Source organism: Otolemur garnettii, unplaced genomic scaffold, assembly GCF_000181295.1.
Source record: "Otolemur garnettii isolate 467f Iridium unplaced genomic scaffold, OtoGar3 scaffold00103, whole genome shotgun sequence".
NCBI lineage: Eukaryota > Metazoa > Chordata > Mammalia > Primates > Galagidae > Otolemur > Otolemur garnettii.
In genome coordinates this window covers 333,105-349,676 of record NW_003852498.1, presented here as the reverse complement: position 1 = coordinate 349,676, position 16,572 = coordinate 333,105, and the positions used below count along the sequence as shown (strand labels likewise).

Here is a 16,572-nt window from a genome sequence, read left to right as displayed (position 1 = left end):
ATAAACATGGGCAAAACTGCCAGCGTTACAGTGTCAGAACAGTCCAGGATATCACAATTCAAAACGTTATAAGACAGGAAATTTGGATTCTATGGTTGGAAATGTGCTCAGATGCAGCACTCATCTGCTTATGAAAGCCATTACTATGTAATTTCCTCTGACCAAAGGCTGGATTTGAAGGGAGGGTTCAGGTTGGGTCTCAGCTTTGTTGTTCATCCAAGATATTTTTAGGTTTCGTTATTAATATATATGTCAGGTGTGAAAATACTAAGCCAGTGCTAGTTTAATGAAGTTGAAAAGATTTGTAAACAATTCTACTTGGTGATGAAATGAGATGACTTATTTTGACAAGCTTGGTGGAAAACTACTTGCATTTTACTAAAGTTTTTTTTTCATTCTGGAAATGCAGGAAACTTGATAATGGCTGTATCCTTAATTATTAACATGTTGCTTCGAAAACACTGTTTGTATTGCTTCATGCAATATTTTCTCAAATTTCAGAAAAAAAAAACTGTACCTTATTTTTACATAGAAATCAATAGATTTTAGAATCTTCTTACTCAAATCATCTCCTTCAATTTTTTGAAATAACACTATGACCTTCATCGTTTTCAGAACTAAGAACTGACATGACTGATTTAAAGATGAGTAAACTGTGACTCAGAGAAAAAGTTATTTTCATTCTAGTACCATGCAACAAGGCTGGACTTGGAAGCATGCCAGCTGCTTCTGGTAACGTACCAGTATGAATCTCACGTAGTCTTCCAACGGCCCTGTGAGAAAAGTATTTTTTTCTCCATTTTAAAGAAGAGAAAATAAGGATTAAAGAGTTTTATTAACTTGCCCTCAGGCACATTGAGAAAGCAGCATTTTCTCTCAAAGCATGTCATGTTCTTCTGATCTGCTACCTCCTCTCAGTAAAATGAGGACTCTATGTGACCCATAAAGACCAGCCTGGACCTTTCCCCTCTTCACTGTGAGCTTATGTTGGTGGCTAGAATGCAGCTAAGTGCCTGGGATGCCAGGCCAGCCCAGAATTGGAGGCAGAGCTGGGAGAATTAGAACCTGTGCAGACTTCTTGTGCAACAGAAGTCAGGAGTCAAAAAGTGATCAATGAGCCTTCAATTAAATTTTATTGCTAAAGGCAAAGTGGAACAGATGATTGAGTTGGGGGAATAGAACTCAATATAAAATTGCAAAAAGGTTAAGATCAGAGGGAAGAAGTTAGTGTATCTGACATAAAAAGTTATTTTTTTTAAATCAGGCACTATGCTAAAACTGTGTGGATGAATGCCCAAAATAAAATTTCTTCCATTGAGAAGTTTACTATCTAGTATATGAGGCTGATGATATGTGAAAAGTGTCACCAATTCAGTCTTAATTCCATCAAATTAAGATTTTCGAGAAAAGGTAATAGGATCACCTTTTGGTCAGGATAGGCTATGCTATGCTCCACTAACAAACTTGAAATCTTGGAATTTATGTACTGTTCAAACAAATTTAGAGCAGATCTGTGGTATTGGTATTGGTTTGGGGGAGCTTTGTTTCACACAATCACTCAGGGATTCAACTGCTCTGTCAGGAATACATGATCTCAAAGGTCATCATGGAATCCATATAAAGAGTCCATATCTACTCATGTATCCATTTTCCTGTAAGTAATAGGTATCACTTCTTAAAGACTCTGTCCAGAACTAGTGTCAGGGACCTACAGGGAACTGGACATTTGGTAAACAGTAAAAGTCTTGGTTATAGATCCGAGTAGTTTTCTTAAGAGTTGAGGGTGGAGGGTGTAAACATTATCATCTGGGAAATCTCTCCACAGGATATCAGAACATCGATCTGAGATACAGCACCCGAAGGCAAAAACAAACTGAACTGTCAGTAGCTGGAGGCCATTCAGAAGGGCATGGACTAAGCCAACAAGGAAAATCCTGGAAGAGAGTAACTAAACGAGATTGGGAATGAAATACAAACTAAGAGCAAGTAGCAAGGGCTTGATCCCTGAGAATTAGCCCAAGAACCATTAGGAAGGTAACTTCTTCACTGAGATATGTTTGGGAGGGGGTTAGTAGGAGGAATGAACCAGTGCAGATGCTCCATTTCTAACTCTAAGCTTCTATGTTTCTACGAATACCTGAAAGCTGTGCCTGCAGTTAGGTCTCTTTGTTTGGAAAAAAAAAAAAAAAAAGAAAAAATTACACACATTTTAGAGAATTAACTTTAACCTCCATCGCTCTGAAAGTAAGCAAAGAAAAGCAAATAAATTACCGTATCATGATTCTAAATTGGTTCAGATCTGGTTCTGTGAAAGTTGTCTTTTTTGCAAAATGGCCACAGAGAAGAACAATACAAAAGGGAATTGGGAAAGGAAGAGTAAGAACTAAAATGGGAGAACCAAAGTATTATATAAAATGTAACCATAGATAAATGGGCAAAATTTCCATGGAGCACACATATGGAAAGAAGTGAATCATACTTAGGTGCCATGCCTTTACGTGTCACATGCTTTTCATGTACTAGAATCTGGATAATGTTTGTTTGTTTATTTGAGACAGAGTTTTGCTCTGTCACCCGGGCTAGAGGACAGTGGTGTCATCAGAGCTTACTACAATCTCAAACTCCTGAGCTCAAACCATCCTCCTGCCTCAGCCTGCTGAGTAGCTGTGACTACATACACAGGCCAATGTGACAGGCTAATTTTTTTTTCTTTCCTAGTAGATACTGGGTCTCACTCTTGCTCAGGCTGGTCTCAAACTCCAGAGCTCAAGAGATCTGCCTGCCTCACCTCCCAAAGTGCTAGAATTACAGGGGTGAGCCACTGTGCCCACCTGGCCTCAATAGTTTTTAATAGGTGTCATTTGACATAATAAAAGAATATTTAGGTAATATGGTATTTATGGCACAGCAAAAATGAGACACCTGAGCAGAAATCTTGGACATGAAGTTTATAGCTGGTAATAGCTAAGCTAAGTAGAAAGTTGAGGAAACCGTGGAAGAACTTTACACCTGTCTGTTAATTCTGACTTCATCTACATATTTCACAGGAAATAATCATCTCAGTGCATTGTTAAATATAATTAAAATTTGGTTATGGATGCGTGTACTAGGAAGTCTAAAGATCTTGATGAAATCTCACTTTTCCTATTAATAATATGATCTACATAATTAATGGGAAAAAATATTTTGCAGCTCAGTTTTGTACAGGAAGAATCAATTTAAGGCAGTGATTTCCAGAGATTCTTAAGGCAAATGGGGATTAAGGAATGATGACTGACATCTGATTATTTCTTGGGAAAATGGTTAATATTTCTGAAATAAGATTGTTTATATAAAATCCTTATAGCCTGAAAACATACCCATGAAATAAGACAACTTTTTTTAACGTAAAGATTCTAAAAGTTCAAGGTTAGTGTGTTTGAGTATGCACTTTTAGAAGATTTTCTGGAATGTTAGTTACTTAATCCTCTAAACAACATTGGGATGTGGACAGAGTGTTTACCTGATTTTTCCATGGGGAAATTGAGGCATAAAGAAGCCAAAAAACTCAGTCAAGTTACATAGGACGACTGGAGGGAGGATTTGAATTCAACACCATGCTCTTTGCCAGTTCATGAGATCCCGCTTGGATTTCCTATAAATTTAGGTGATTTCGTTCACAGTGAAAAGCTGACAGAGAACAAGAAGGAAAATATGGAAAGGGAGTTTAATGTGAAGGCTTAATAATGGTGCCGCCTGAATAAATCCCCTCCGTGCCTTACAAATCAACTAAACCATGAGTGTGGGAGTCATTTAACAATTTCTTCCATGTCAAAAATGTCAGTGACAAACCTCGATACGTACTTGGAAAGAATCCTGAGATTGCTCTTGCATGACCACATGGCAGCTTATCTTTTCTTTAGGCAAGGAACTCAGGAGACCAACTGTGAATAAAAACAAAAGCAAAGACATGTTTTTCATCTCTCAGGCTAGAGTGGTCTAGTTATCTTCATATGTTTTCTTTTAATTAAAGTGTCTTTACACACTTCCCAATAGTGACAACATTCAAGTAAAATTAGAAGAAAAATGTTTAATAATGCATGCTTAAATAGACGCTTAGATATTAAGTTAAACAAAAAGTATTAGGTCAAACAAAAGCTTTTTGTTGTTGTTAAAATACAGAAACAATATTTATTGACCCTGGAAAATAAAGGAAAATAAACCAATATGAGTTAAAACCCGTCCATAATTCACTACCAGGGGAAAGGCAATGTAAACATTTTCTATTTTTTTCCTTTCTCTATGTATATGTGTCTACCTGTATATATATACATACATACAATACATATACATATATATTATACATGCAACTAAATATCATGAATATATTTCCATATCTATAAGAAATTAATAGTATTTTGTAGCAGAATAATATTCCACTTTATTCCTCAATAATTAATATTTTGAAGTTAATATGAGGGAACAAATTTTTAGGTTAACTCATTCTTACTTCCAAGGTAAAGTTCAAGTTCTAGGAAAGTCCCTCTCCCAGGGTGCATGCTGAATAATACCCTTGCAATGTGTACATTAGAGGAGATCCCGCCAGATGCCCTCCCTCCTCCCATTATAACAAAAAAGTTTAATGAACATCTTCACTTTTTTATAATATAAAGATTTTAAAAAAATATTTGCTTTGCTGATTAATATGAGGGTATAAATGATAAGGCTACATTGTTTACACTCCTAAGGTATAGTTCAAATTGTAGTTGAGCCCTTCACCCAGGGGGCGTGCTATATGCCCATGGATTGTGCACATTAGGTGAGAGTTTACCAATCCCCCGCCCTCCTCCCCTTTATCCTTTCCTCCATCCCCTTCCCCCCATTTGAATATAATTGTGTTGTTCTATCACATGGATGTATTGTTGTTTATCTATTAACTTCATATTAGTATTGAGTTCATTGAATATTTGCTCCATTCTAAGAAGAATGTGTTTCAACTCCATCCAGGCAAATACAAAAGATGAAAAGTCTCCATATTTTTATGGCTGAATAGTATTCCATGGTATGCATATACCACACTTTACTAATCCATTCATGTGTAAATAGGCACCTGGTTTGATCTCAATCTTGGCAATTGTGAAATGAGCTGCAATAAACATTCTAGTGCAAATGTCCTTATGGCAAAATGATTTTTTTTTCTTCTGAGTACAGACCTAGTAATGGGATTATAAGATTAACTGGAAGGTCTACTTTTAGCACTTTGAGAATTCTCTGTACATTCTTCCAGAGAGGTTGTATGAGTTTGCAATCCCAGCAACAGTGTAAAAGTGTTCCCTCTCTCCACATACATGCCATCATCTGCAGCTTTGGGATTTTGTGATAAGGGCTGTTCTTACTGGGGTTAGGTGATATCTCAGAGTGGTTTTTGAATTGTGTTTGCCTGATGGTTAGGGACAATAGGCATTTTTTTCATGTGTTTCTTGGCCATTTATCTGTCATCTTCAGAGAATTTTCTGTCCAAGTCCCTTACCCACTTATAAATGGGCTGTTTGCTCTTTTCTTGTTGATTAGTTTGAGTTCCTTTAGATTCTAGTTATTGGCCCTATGTCAGCTTCACAGCATGCAAATATCTTCTCCCATTCTGAAGTTTGTCTGTTTGCTTTACTTGTTGTGTCCTTAGCTGCACACAAGTTTTATAGCTTGATCATGTCTTATAGCAGCCCGTATAGCTTATGGCTAGGATGAGTGAGAGTTATAAGAAATACCTGTAATGGAAAACCTTGGTGAAAAGGGCATGGAGGGAGATTTCGTTCTAACAAGCATGAGAGAACTCGTGAGATGAGAGCATTGGTGAATTGGCAGTCTCTACACCTATGGTGTTGAGAGGCATGAGCTCAGCCTTATGTTAGGCTAAAGGAGAAGGCAGTCAAGAAGCATGCGCATTTTATCACGGACTCGCTTACTCTGACTCTGTCTCCTCTTCTGCCTGCAGAACGCCAGCACGGCGTCTCTCTGCTGAAGATTACCAAGCTCTGCCAAAGACTAAGATCTATCTGTTCAAAGAAGACTGCTTCACTCTCTCTAAGACACACACTCTCTCTCTCTCCAGCTAAAGTAGATAGCCCTCAAGCACCCTACAGAAACTGTTCCTGAGCAAGTTAGCTTAGCGGTCCACATCCGTAACCTACCTAAGCTGGACCAGTCCTGGGCCCTGACAAGTGGTGTCAGATCCTGACAATGACTCATTTATTTGTTTTTGGTATTGCTGCAATTGCCAAGGGGGTTTTCATAAATTCTTTTCCCAGGCCAACAGCATCAAGAGTTTTCCCCACACTTCTGTCTAGAATTTTTACTGTTTCATGTCTTAAATTTAAATCTTTTATCCAGCTAGAGTCAATTTTCATAAGTGGTGAGAGGTTCAGGTTCAGGTTCAGTCTTCTATGTGTGGCTAAGTTCCTAAACATATAATCTTAAGTTCGAAAATTATGGCTCTCTAAGAGTTCGATGTATATTGCCAAGTCACGTAACCCAAGAATGAGATAGTAACTTTCTTTGAACATTCATCAACAGTGGGTATTGTCAGAGAATATACCTAATTATATTTGAAAGACAAAATATGCTGTACCACATTTGAATACTTATTTCTTTGATTTCCAGTGACAGGAATATATTTTGTGCATTTTGTTGGCCTTCCATCTCCTTTTATATCCTTATGCCTATTTTTTAGTTGTCATCATGTTTCCTAAATCAGAAGATGTTTAAGATAAAATGTTTAGAGTAAAATATCATGTACATTAAAAAAAATTATAAACATTTTTATTTGCCTTTTAATCTTATGGTATGGTATGTGAGGCCACAACTCTCTTAGTTTTTATATAAGCAAATGCATCAAGTCTTTCTTTTACGTGCATTGCCTTGCCTATGTCATGCATAAAATGTCTTCTTCACCCCAGTCACATATAGTCACCAAAACCAATATTTTGCCATGACATTTTGTGATTTTTGTCTTTTACATTGAAATCTTAAACATATAAGAATTTTGTTTTGGTATTTGAAGTAAAATAGAGACCTAACTTTAAATTTTTTAGGTGGTTATCAAATTATACAAAAAACAATTTATTAATGATATGCTCTCCTCATATCATTAATATGTTAAACTTGCCTATATCTAATCTCTCCACACACATGTACACACAAGCACATGTGTACACAAATATGTTTATGTGCACACATACAAATATATATTTAGACAGTGATAGATAAATTTCTGTGTCTGTACATTTTATACTACGTCATTCACCTATCTGTCTTTTCTGGCAATCATCACTGTTTTAGTTAAAAATACCTTCTGATTTAGAAAGGCAAAGCTGATCCTCAATATTAGTCTTCTTTTCCTTTTTTCTATTTTTTTTAAGATGCTGTATTAAGATGCATTTTCTTAGTTGTTGTTTTCTTTCTTTTTTGAATATCTAAGATCTTCCGTCTTTTACACAGCCTTGGTATTCTATTGTGAAGTATTTTTAGAATATGTATCCAGTCTACTTCATGGAAATACATAGCAGTCAGTGCTGGGGAATCCAAATGCTATTGAATCTTCATAGAAGTGAACGTGGCCAGTGTAGCTCATGACCCCATAGCCAATGACTCTAAGTTAAAAAGCCACAGAAAGCAGGAAGTGAGGCAATGTGAGTGCTGGACTGTGATTTCACATAGCCACACCCTAGTTTATTTCAGGAAAGTACATGTGACATCTGTTCACATATATTGCTGTCGTTATATTCTCCAGGATACACCAAATAAGGTCCAAACACAAAGGCTATCTGTTTTAGAAAGTCAATTAGAAGAGGGTGATTTGGTCTTCCTTGCACACAAAATAGAAACTTAGGACTTCGGAACCTAGGTATAACTTTGGGTAAAACAAGCTAGTGTCTTTCGGTATTTAGAACAGTTGCTCTAAGCTCTCTTGTATGGAGTTTTTCCCAGCATAGTGCAGGAGTGAAATGTGTTCCCTCCTTGTAAATAGATCAAAGTATAATTTTTTAGTAGTTTTCGTGGTGAGGCAGATCAATCAATCTACACCGATCATTCGATGCTGTTGTCTAGCAGGTCTCATTCCTAAAGGTACATGAAAAGATGATTGGCTAAAATTAGATGTGAAGTCTGTGGCTGAGGAAAAGTATACAGTTACTGGCACACACAAGGGTTGAGTCCAGGGTTGTGGCAGTGTTAGCACCATGTTTTAATTAATCACCACTGACATCAAAGCGACTCCTGATATATGGATTATCTGTCTGGCTGGCATTCCTGTTCTAAAGAATCAATCCTCCCAACCTCACTAATCTGACATTCTTTCCCAGTGCCATTGCAATCCTGTGTCCTAGAGAAGAACACCTATGATGTAGTGTGTAAGCATTTTTTTTTCTTATTCTTTATCAAGCATTAATAAAAACCAGGAACGAGGAATGCATATTCACATGTCTTTGCTCAATTCTATTGCAAATATCCTGAAAATCTTCTCTGGACATCCTTAAGAAGTCTTTGCTGAGTCAAAATCAGAACATAATCTATTTAATAAGATTTTGTACTTGTGTCCAGAAGGTGTTCTTTAATAATCTGGCTTTCAAGTTGGAAAGAGAGAAGAAAAGTTGATTCCTTTTGGATTTTACTGTAAAATTTAACTCTTGGGCAGTTAAAGCCTCTTTATCTGAACTGAGTAGCTGCTTAATAGGGCCCCTGTAAGGCCACTTCAAAACTCACTTTCAAAACAAAAGTTAGAAGGCCCTATAATCCGTTCTCAAGAAGGATCTGTTTCTGTTCAAAACCCATCCTGACCTTTCTGTTAAAGAAGAACAAAATAATGTAGTAACAAAAACATAAGTGGCTGCCAAAGGAAGAGAGAGAAAAAAAAAAGAGTTCCTGTAAGGGACTGAAACAATAAATCTCCTCTCTGCTGAACTCCCAAAGGGAGTGTATGTATTTCCTCCCGTTCTTTATCAGAGCCCCCAAAATAAGTAGGAATGGGCAGTGGCCGTTTGCATTCAGTATACCTTTTCCATTCGCTAACAAGGCCTTGCCAGGCTGGGACAGAGTTGTCCCTGCTTGACTCCAGAGAGAGAAGCCACTGAGAGGCTCGCAGGGCGCCATGGAACGGCTGAAAGTCACCGTGCTTTTCCTCCTTCTGTCCAGTCTTTGCAGCGGTGAAGAGAATGAAGGTACCATTTTCTCTTACTCTGCTGGTGATGTGGCTTAGAAATCACTACTGTGGCGCTTTTAGCCTCAGTTTACCCTCAGGGAAACTTCACCTGAAACTCCCACGCAGCAAATCATTGGCTGAATTGAATGTTTGCCTGTTGACTTGGGGCGTGTTGAGAAGGCGTGGGAGAGAGACGTTTGCTTCCACTGAAAGGAAACGTTTGGGGGTGGGCAGCCTCCAAGATGGTTTGATGGAATTACAAAAGGACTAGAATATACAATGCCTTTTTTAGAGAATAAAATTCTGAGGCTAAAATGCTGGTTAAAAATGTGCTCTTTCTCAAAAATATATTCTTGAGATGTAAATATAAGAAAATACAAGTTTGTCATAAATAGGAGAAAGGATGTGATTGGAAATACTTATTGCAAATGCTAGCCTGTATTTATCTCAACTATCCTTGAGCTCTAGTAGATTAAGAGGTTAAGTAAAGCTACCCAGGGAAATGAGTCTCAGTGTCTTGAAGGGGTGGGATGAATAGGGGGAGAGTCACTTGCTTAGAGTTTGCAGACTTTCGCTGTAGAATACACGCAATCTAAACATAAACATACATTTTACATAACGTTTCAGGAATTCAAAGCCCTACCCTCTGGCTGCAGGTTAAGAAACTCAGATAAATAATGCATACGTCCCTATATAAACCCTGACTATGTTAATGAACAGCTTTGCGAAATGACTTACATTTAATTTTTAATCCTTTCTGTCTGATTCAAAATAAGAAATTAAACTTACTTGATATTTATTGTGCTTTTCCTCTGTACTGGCAGGGCAAAAAAATATAAAAATGAATGAGATGTTGTCCTTGCCTGCAGTAAAATGTGCTATTAGAAGAAATTAGCATGTGATTCTAATACCAGACAGATTTAGTAAGTGTGAAACTGAAGAACGAATTACCATAGAAGAGCACATTTGGGAAAGATTGATTCTGCTGAGGGGCTTTGGGGGAAAAAATCAACTCAGTTCTAATTTTATTTTGCTTATTCTTTTTTCAAAAGCCGACTACCTACAAAATTCTAATTTACAGTGATAATATGAGAAGAAATGAGTCCACCCCTCCTAAAACAACATTTTATCAGCAATTTCTCAGAAGATCCATGTAAATTTAGTACAAATTCCAAAATACTTCAATATCACATACACTTGATTACCAGGCACTTTCGGATTTTCTAGGGTTAAGTTGCAGCAGGTATCAAAGCTGCAATTTTAACTTGGAAGAGTTACTAGAATCTGATTTTTTTTAAATAAATGATGTTTATGAGATGCCACAGAAATCAATGCACTAGCTTAGAAATGTCTGTTCAGCATGTACAGGGAAGAGGACTAGGAATCCCAGTGCCTGGAAACATGCAGCTCACAGGTACACTTCCGATTAGCCCAAGTCTGAAAGTCTCTGACAGTCTTCTTGCTGTTTCTAGTCTGCAGGCATCAGTGAGAACACTTCCTGGCCATCACCATTAAACTCTGAATGGATTATACATCTTTCTGAAAATCAGGTGGACCAGGATCAATAGAGGTAGCCTGCAAAACCCTGCCATAAGGAAGACATGAGAGGGAAGGGTGCCCAGAGACGGCCTTGCTGGTTCTCTGTGGTCATTTGGGGAAAAGACTAACCTCATTAGCCCACTGGGAGCAAGCCAACCCGTTAAGTGCGATCATTCTAATGAACTGTTAATTATCCATATAGAATGTATTTCTCATTTGAGCAGAGATAATAATTATATAATAACTATCTCCTTGAAGCTCTGCCAGAAGCCTAATGTATTAAGGCCAATATCTTCTTAAAAAAAGAAAAAAGAAGAAAAGAAAACAAAAACACTACTGCATTTATCTTAGAAAAGAAAGCTATACCTTAAGAGCACAAACTGACCATCTGATTAGTGCAGTGGAAGGAACTGAAAGCTAAGAGATTTTTCCCACCCGTATGAATGAGTTTCTCGCACCTGGGTCTGCCTAGTTTGTTTTCCTTTGCAGACTGGGCACAGGAAATGAAGCGTTTCCTAAGCTGATTTAGTACGTTCTTTCCTTAACCCACTGTCCCAGAAATACATTGATTTCAGAGCTTTGTATGTTCCCCAAACTCAGAGTGATTAACATATTTTGGCAGTAGAGTTGTTTACTGAAGGTGAGGAGGGAGGCATTTCATCTGCTTTAAATTCACAAGCTGTCAAACAGATATATGCTTTTTTTGCATGGTAATTTATTTCTTAATAATGATCTTTTAGAGAAATTGACTACTTTTCTTTTTTTCTTGATGGTCTTGTCAGTCTCAGATTTAAATAAATACAATATAGTCTTTTATGCTCTTTGTGAAAATCAAGGAAATCTTTCCACATGGCAGGGAGTGACTTTTATTACTTGGCTGGTGGTATAATATTTTACAGTCTCCCATTTGGAAAGCTGTTCTGTTGAAATATGTATGGGAGTTTCTTGAAAGGGAACTGTCATTCTTTCCTAAGGTTTCTAAATTGTGTTTAAAACTGAACAGAACCCTACCGTGGCTTTTAAGCCCCTTTGGCTTTTAAGTCTAGATCAATGGATGAACTTTTGAGCTTTTGACTGTCAGGACTGAGAGAACTTAACTAAGAGGAATCTAAGAAGAAGGAAGCCCTGGGAATAATATGTATTTACTCTTATAGTGCCATTTGGCTTTTGAACCTTGTGTTAATTTAGGACAGATTAAAATGTTTTAGGTATTTCCAGGCAGGAACAAACACTGCCTTTTTATCGGCATCTGATGAAGGATTTAATTGCTTGGAGAAGTTCATGTTAGTGATTGTACATTCAATGTCATGAAAAAATATCGATTGAACATATTATAAGCAGACACTGTGCTAAATATTGTAGGTTTACAGAGATCAGTAAAACTCAGTCCCCACTCTAGAAGTGGGAGAGAGAGGAGGATAAGCCAACTAATCATAAATTTGATTATACAGTAGACCTTAAGAGGCCAATAAAGCATTACATGGAGAATTCACAACTAGCTTGGCTTGGGCTGTAAAGACATCAGGAAAGTCTTTAGATAAAAGTGAAAATTATGATGCTTTGAAAATTGAAAATTAGAAGGTCCAGATGACTAACATTTCTTGAACTATAACACAGAAACATCAGTACATTCTAGTCTAGAAATGAAAAGGGGCCTCAGGTTGGGCATAGTTAAGTACTTGGAAATAAGTTTGGAATGCTTCCTCAGAAGATATTGAACACCAGGATGAGAAATATCGACTCATGTAGTTAATTAGTTTGAGTCTATGAATGTGTTTGAGTGCGGGAATTATATGATTGGGGCTATAAATTGGGAGGATTAATCTTTCAGCAGAATATAGATTAGACTTTATAGTCTAAAGAGGATTAGTCTAGGAGAGAGAAAAATTAAACTAGTTCAAATGTCATTTCAAGTCTGAGAGTCTATCAATAAAATGAAAAAAAAAAAGAATCTGGAGAGTTTTAAGGAAGAAGAAAATGTGTGATTTGACATATATTGACTGGAAATGTGGGCAAAGTTAGCCAAAATGTAGAGATGAGGTTGTAAGAATTGTAGAAATAGAAAAATGTCTTCTAACTAGACGTAAGGAAGGCTAGGAAGAGATAGTTTAGGGAGAAAAATGAGGTTTGATTTTGGACATGGTGATTTTGAAATCTGGATAAGAGAATTAAGTAGAGATGTTCAATGGTAAATTAAAATTTTCTGGTGGTAGTTGGAATGACACTGGGGCTGGAGGTGATGGTGAGGAGTGAGGGTATCCTTTAGTCCTGAGTCCAAATATTCCTTAGTCTTGCCTACTAAACACTAATGCCATGGAGAAATAAGTTGTTTCTCTTCTAGATGTCAATACTTCTAACTCTCTTGTGACACTTGTTTTCTCATTCTGCTGTAGTTACTTGCATGAATTTCTCATCTCCTCTACCAGACTGCAAATCCCTGAGAGTAGGCACCACGTTTATCATTATGATAATTGTTTTGATAATTATCATTATCAAATAAATCTAATTATTTATATTATGTACTTTGCCCAGCAACCGTGCTGAGTACATAATAAAGACACAGGTATCTGAATGGATGCACACATTAATTAAATAGCTGCCTTCTTATTATTTTCATCTTTAATTTCTGTGACATTCACTTATCCGTCTTCTACCTTGTCCTTATGAAAGGGTTATGAACAGGCAAACTTACAGAGCCTAACATAGAAAAAAAGGAGATTATTTTGATTCCAGGCTACCAAAGTGAGCACCCAATATAAGGGGAAAGGTTTCTCCTCAACTGTCAGTCAATTCTCAAGCCAGAGCAGGAGAAAAGATGATATGAATAGATAAAGAACCTCGTGTCAGATAACAGTAATTTTTAACCAATCTAGGAGGAGAAAGTGCTATGACTTTAACCCGTGGGAGGAAGAATATCTAAATAGAATTAATCGGCTCCTCCTTTTTTGGTACAAAATACTTAATGTATGCCTTTTTAGAAATATTTAAGAAGATTAGATAGTTCTCAGTCAACATCTCAAAAACACAAATGGCTTCTTTAAAAGCAAAGTTTACAAAAATAGAAGTTGGGAGAAAATTAAATATCACAGATCATTACTTTCCGTGTTGTTGTTTTAGGTGGTGTGAGTTGTTGCAGAGCAGATCATTTTACTCAGAATTTTCATTTAGCTTAGTCCACAGCTGTATCTCTTACCTGAAGCAAGTGACACAACCTAGGAGGAGTAACCAGTACGGAACAAAGGCAAAGTGTTTAGTCTCCAAATCAAATTTTTCTTTCTCTCTTTTTTTTTTTTTTTGAGACACAGTCTCACTCTGTCACCAGGACTATAGTGCTATAGTATCAGCCTTGCTCACAGCAACGTCACACTCCTGGGTTTAAGCAATCCTCCTGCCTTAGCCTTCTGAGTAGCTGGGACTATGGGGGTCCACCACAACACCTGGCTAATTATTTTATTTTTAAAGAGATGGGATCTCTCTCTTGCTCAGGCTGGTTTCCAACTCCTGAGCTCAAGGGATTCTCCCACCTTGGCCTCCCAGCCCAAAACATTTTTTTAGCACTCTTTCTTCACTGCTTATTTCTCATGACCTCTGCCTAGAAAAAGTGATCATTCTAGAAGCCCTATTTTCAGGCAATTCATAACACTTGTCAGAAACAAAGTATCTGGCAATTTTATTTTACATATTGTAATTATTTAGAAAATTGAGAGGAAAAAAGATAAGCACTGGAGGGTTTCAGAAAGATTTAACAAGGGGATTGCTTATCCTTTTTCCCTCCATCTTGGTGAAGTTTTAAGCTTTAAGTAAAAATGTTTTCACTTGTGAATAATTATCCAATCCAAGTTACTTATGTTCCTTTTTTCTCAATAATCACTTTTTAACTTCCTCTTTAAGAACAATTTGAGATGCACATTTCTAAACATTGCATATGAAAACAGGGGTTTACTCTAAGTGATATTCAATTTATATGTAGTGTCTTATTCCTGCTATTGGCTTCCAATGGGCCATAATAGTTCTGTCAGGTTAGGCTAATAATACCTGAAGGGGTTAGAAGAAGCTCTCCCAGTTAGCAAACAAAATCTGGTTTGTACTGTTGCACGCAATAGCAGTATCAGCATGGGAAACATTTGTGGTATCAATTATATCTAGCAAGGGCAGTATGTGGTTCCCGAATTTTGGGCAATCCGAAGTTTTCTAAACTTGAATAGAGTGATCACACCTTGCAGAATGATTTATCTGTAGAGATAACTAGTCTCCAAACAGAAGCTGTTGCCGTACAAGTATTACATACTCTTTCTGGCTTTCCCTACATTGGCTCCAGCTGTGTTTATTTCATTCTGGCTGGCTACACACAGGTGTAACCTCACGGCCCCTTGCCTCCCTTTCATGCATATATCTCGCGTTCTGTATGGTGCTATTTCTCACGTAAAGGTGTGTTTCAGAACCTGCCACTGCCGGATGCTTGAGCCAAAAATGCAGGAGCAGAAGCATTCTGGGAGACAGATACTGACCAAAGGGGGATGGAGGCAGTAACTATGTAAATGATTTCCTCTTCTATTTCTGCTCCAGTTTCACTGTATACGTTATTTTTCTTGATGGGAACATTTTGGTTCGGATGATCACGCATTTTAATATCTAGGTATAGATTAGTTTCAGTTTCTCTGACACCCTAATTAATATGTACTACCCTTATTCCTCTTCCCTGAGAAATAAAAAAAAAAAAAAAGCTTTGATCGGCCTTTTGTTCAATAAGCCTAACAATATTCTAAACAGTCCTGCTCTAAGGCAATTATTTGCCTATTTGCATAGACTCAGTAATGAATGATACTGTGAGATTAGTAGTCAACTATGCCAAGGTCATTGATTTCCTTCTTGGTATGCTGTTCATTTAAAATGTGGACTGCTTTTTAATCTGGGAGTCAGTCATTTGCTAGCTGAAACCTGTGCAAGCTGTGTCAAAGACCAGAGAAGGGAGATTGCAATTGGGGATGGTTCAAGTTAACCCAAAGAAGTACTGTCACAACATCTACTAACATCTATAATTTATTGTGTCAGGCATTTTACACACATTAATTCCTCCACAACAGTTCTAGACCAGCTTTATCATCTCCATCTTACTGATTAAAAAACGAAAGGTTGGCCATAGTATGAAGTGATACTAGGGTGGTGTATCACTTAAACTTCCCCTATAGCTTGCTATCACCCAGGGTAGTGACACTTCAGTACATTGAGCATTCTGAAAAAGAATATTCAAGTAATTGCCTTAGAACAGGACTATTTAGAATATTATTAAGCTTATCCAACAAAAGACTGATCTAAGCTTTTCTGTTTTTTTATTTTGCAGTGAAGAATAAGGGTAGTACATATAAATTAAGGTGTCAGAGAAAGTAAAACTAATCTATACCTAGGCATTAATCTATACTATCATCCAAGCCAAAATGTTCCTGCCAAGAAAAATAATATATCCTGGATTTACCACAAAAAATAAGTAAGTGAGGCGATGGCGGTTAATCAGTTTGATTTAAGCATTCTACATTGTATATCAAATCATCACATTATACCCTATAAATGTATACAGTTGCGATTTTAATTAAAAATTAAAAAAAAAGAATACAAAAAAAGCCTTGCCACTTCAGTAACTTAGAAGCCACTGCTATCTCTCACAGCACCTTCATCTCTCCAAATTGACAACTAAGACCACAATGCCATAAGTGGATTTCGAATTAGCAATAATGATTTCTTAACATCCTGGCTTCAACTAATTCTCAGGAGATGGACTGAAAGGAGTTGTGGGCATTTGCCCACCTACCCACTGTTATGATGGTTGGAAAAATCATATACTTGGCTCTAAAGATTGGTGAAGC

General features: G+C 37.1%; 1 protein-coding gene across 1 annotated transcript in view; it reads left to right on the top strand.

Moving 5' to 3' along the window:
- Positions 1 to 9,110: 9,110 nt before the first annotated feature.
- Positions 9,111 to 16,572, top strand: part of EMCN (endomucin) — a 96,900-nt gene continuing 89,438 nt past the window's right edge. The window contains exon 1 of the mRNA XM_023517045.1: positions 9,111 to 9,191. Coding sequence (XP_023372813.1) covers positions 9,122 to 9,191 — 70 coding nt within the window. The 5' untranslated portion in view covers positions 9,111 to 9,121. The remainder of the gene's footprint in view (positions 9,192 to 16,572) is intronic.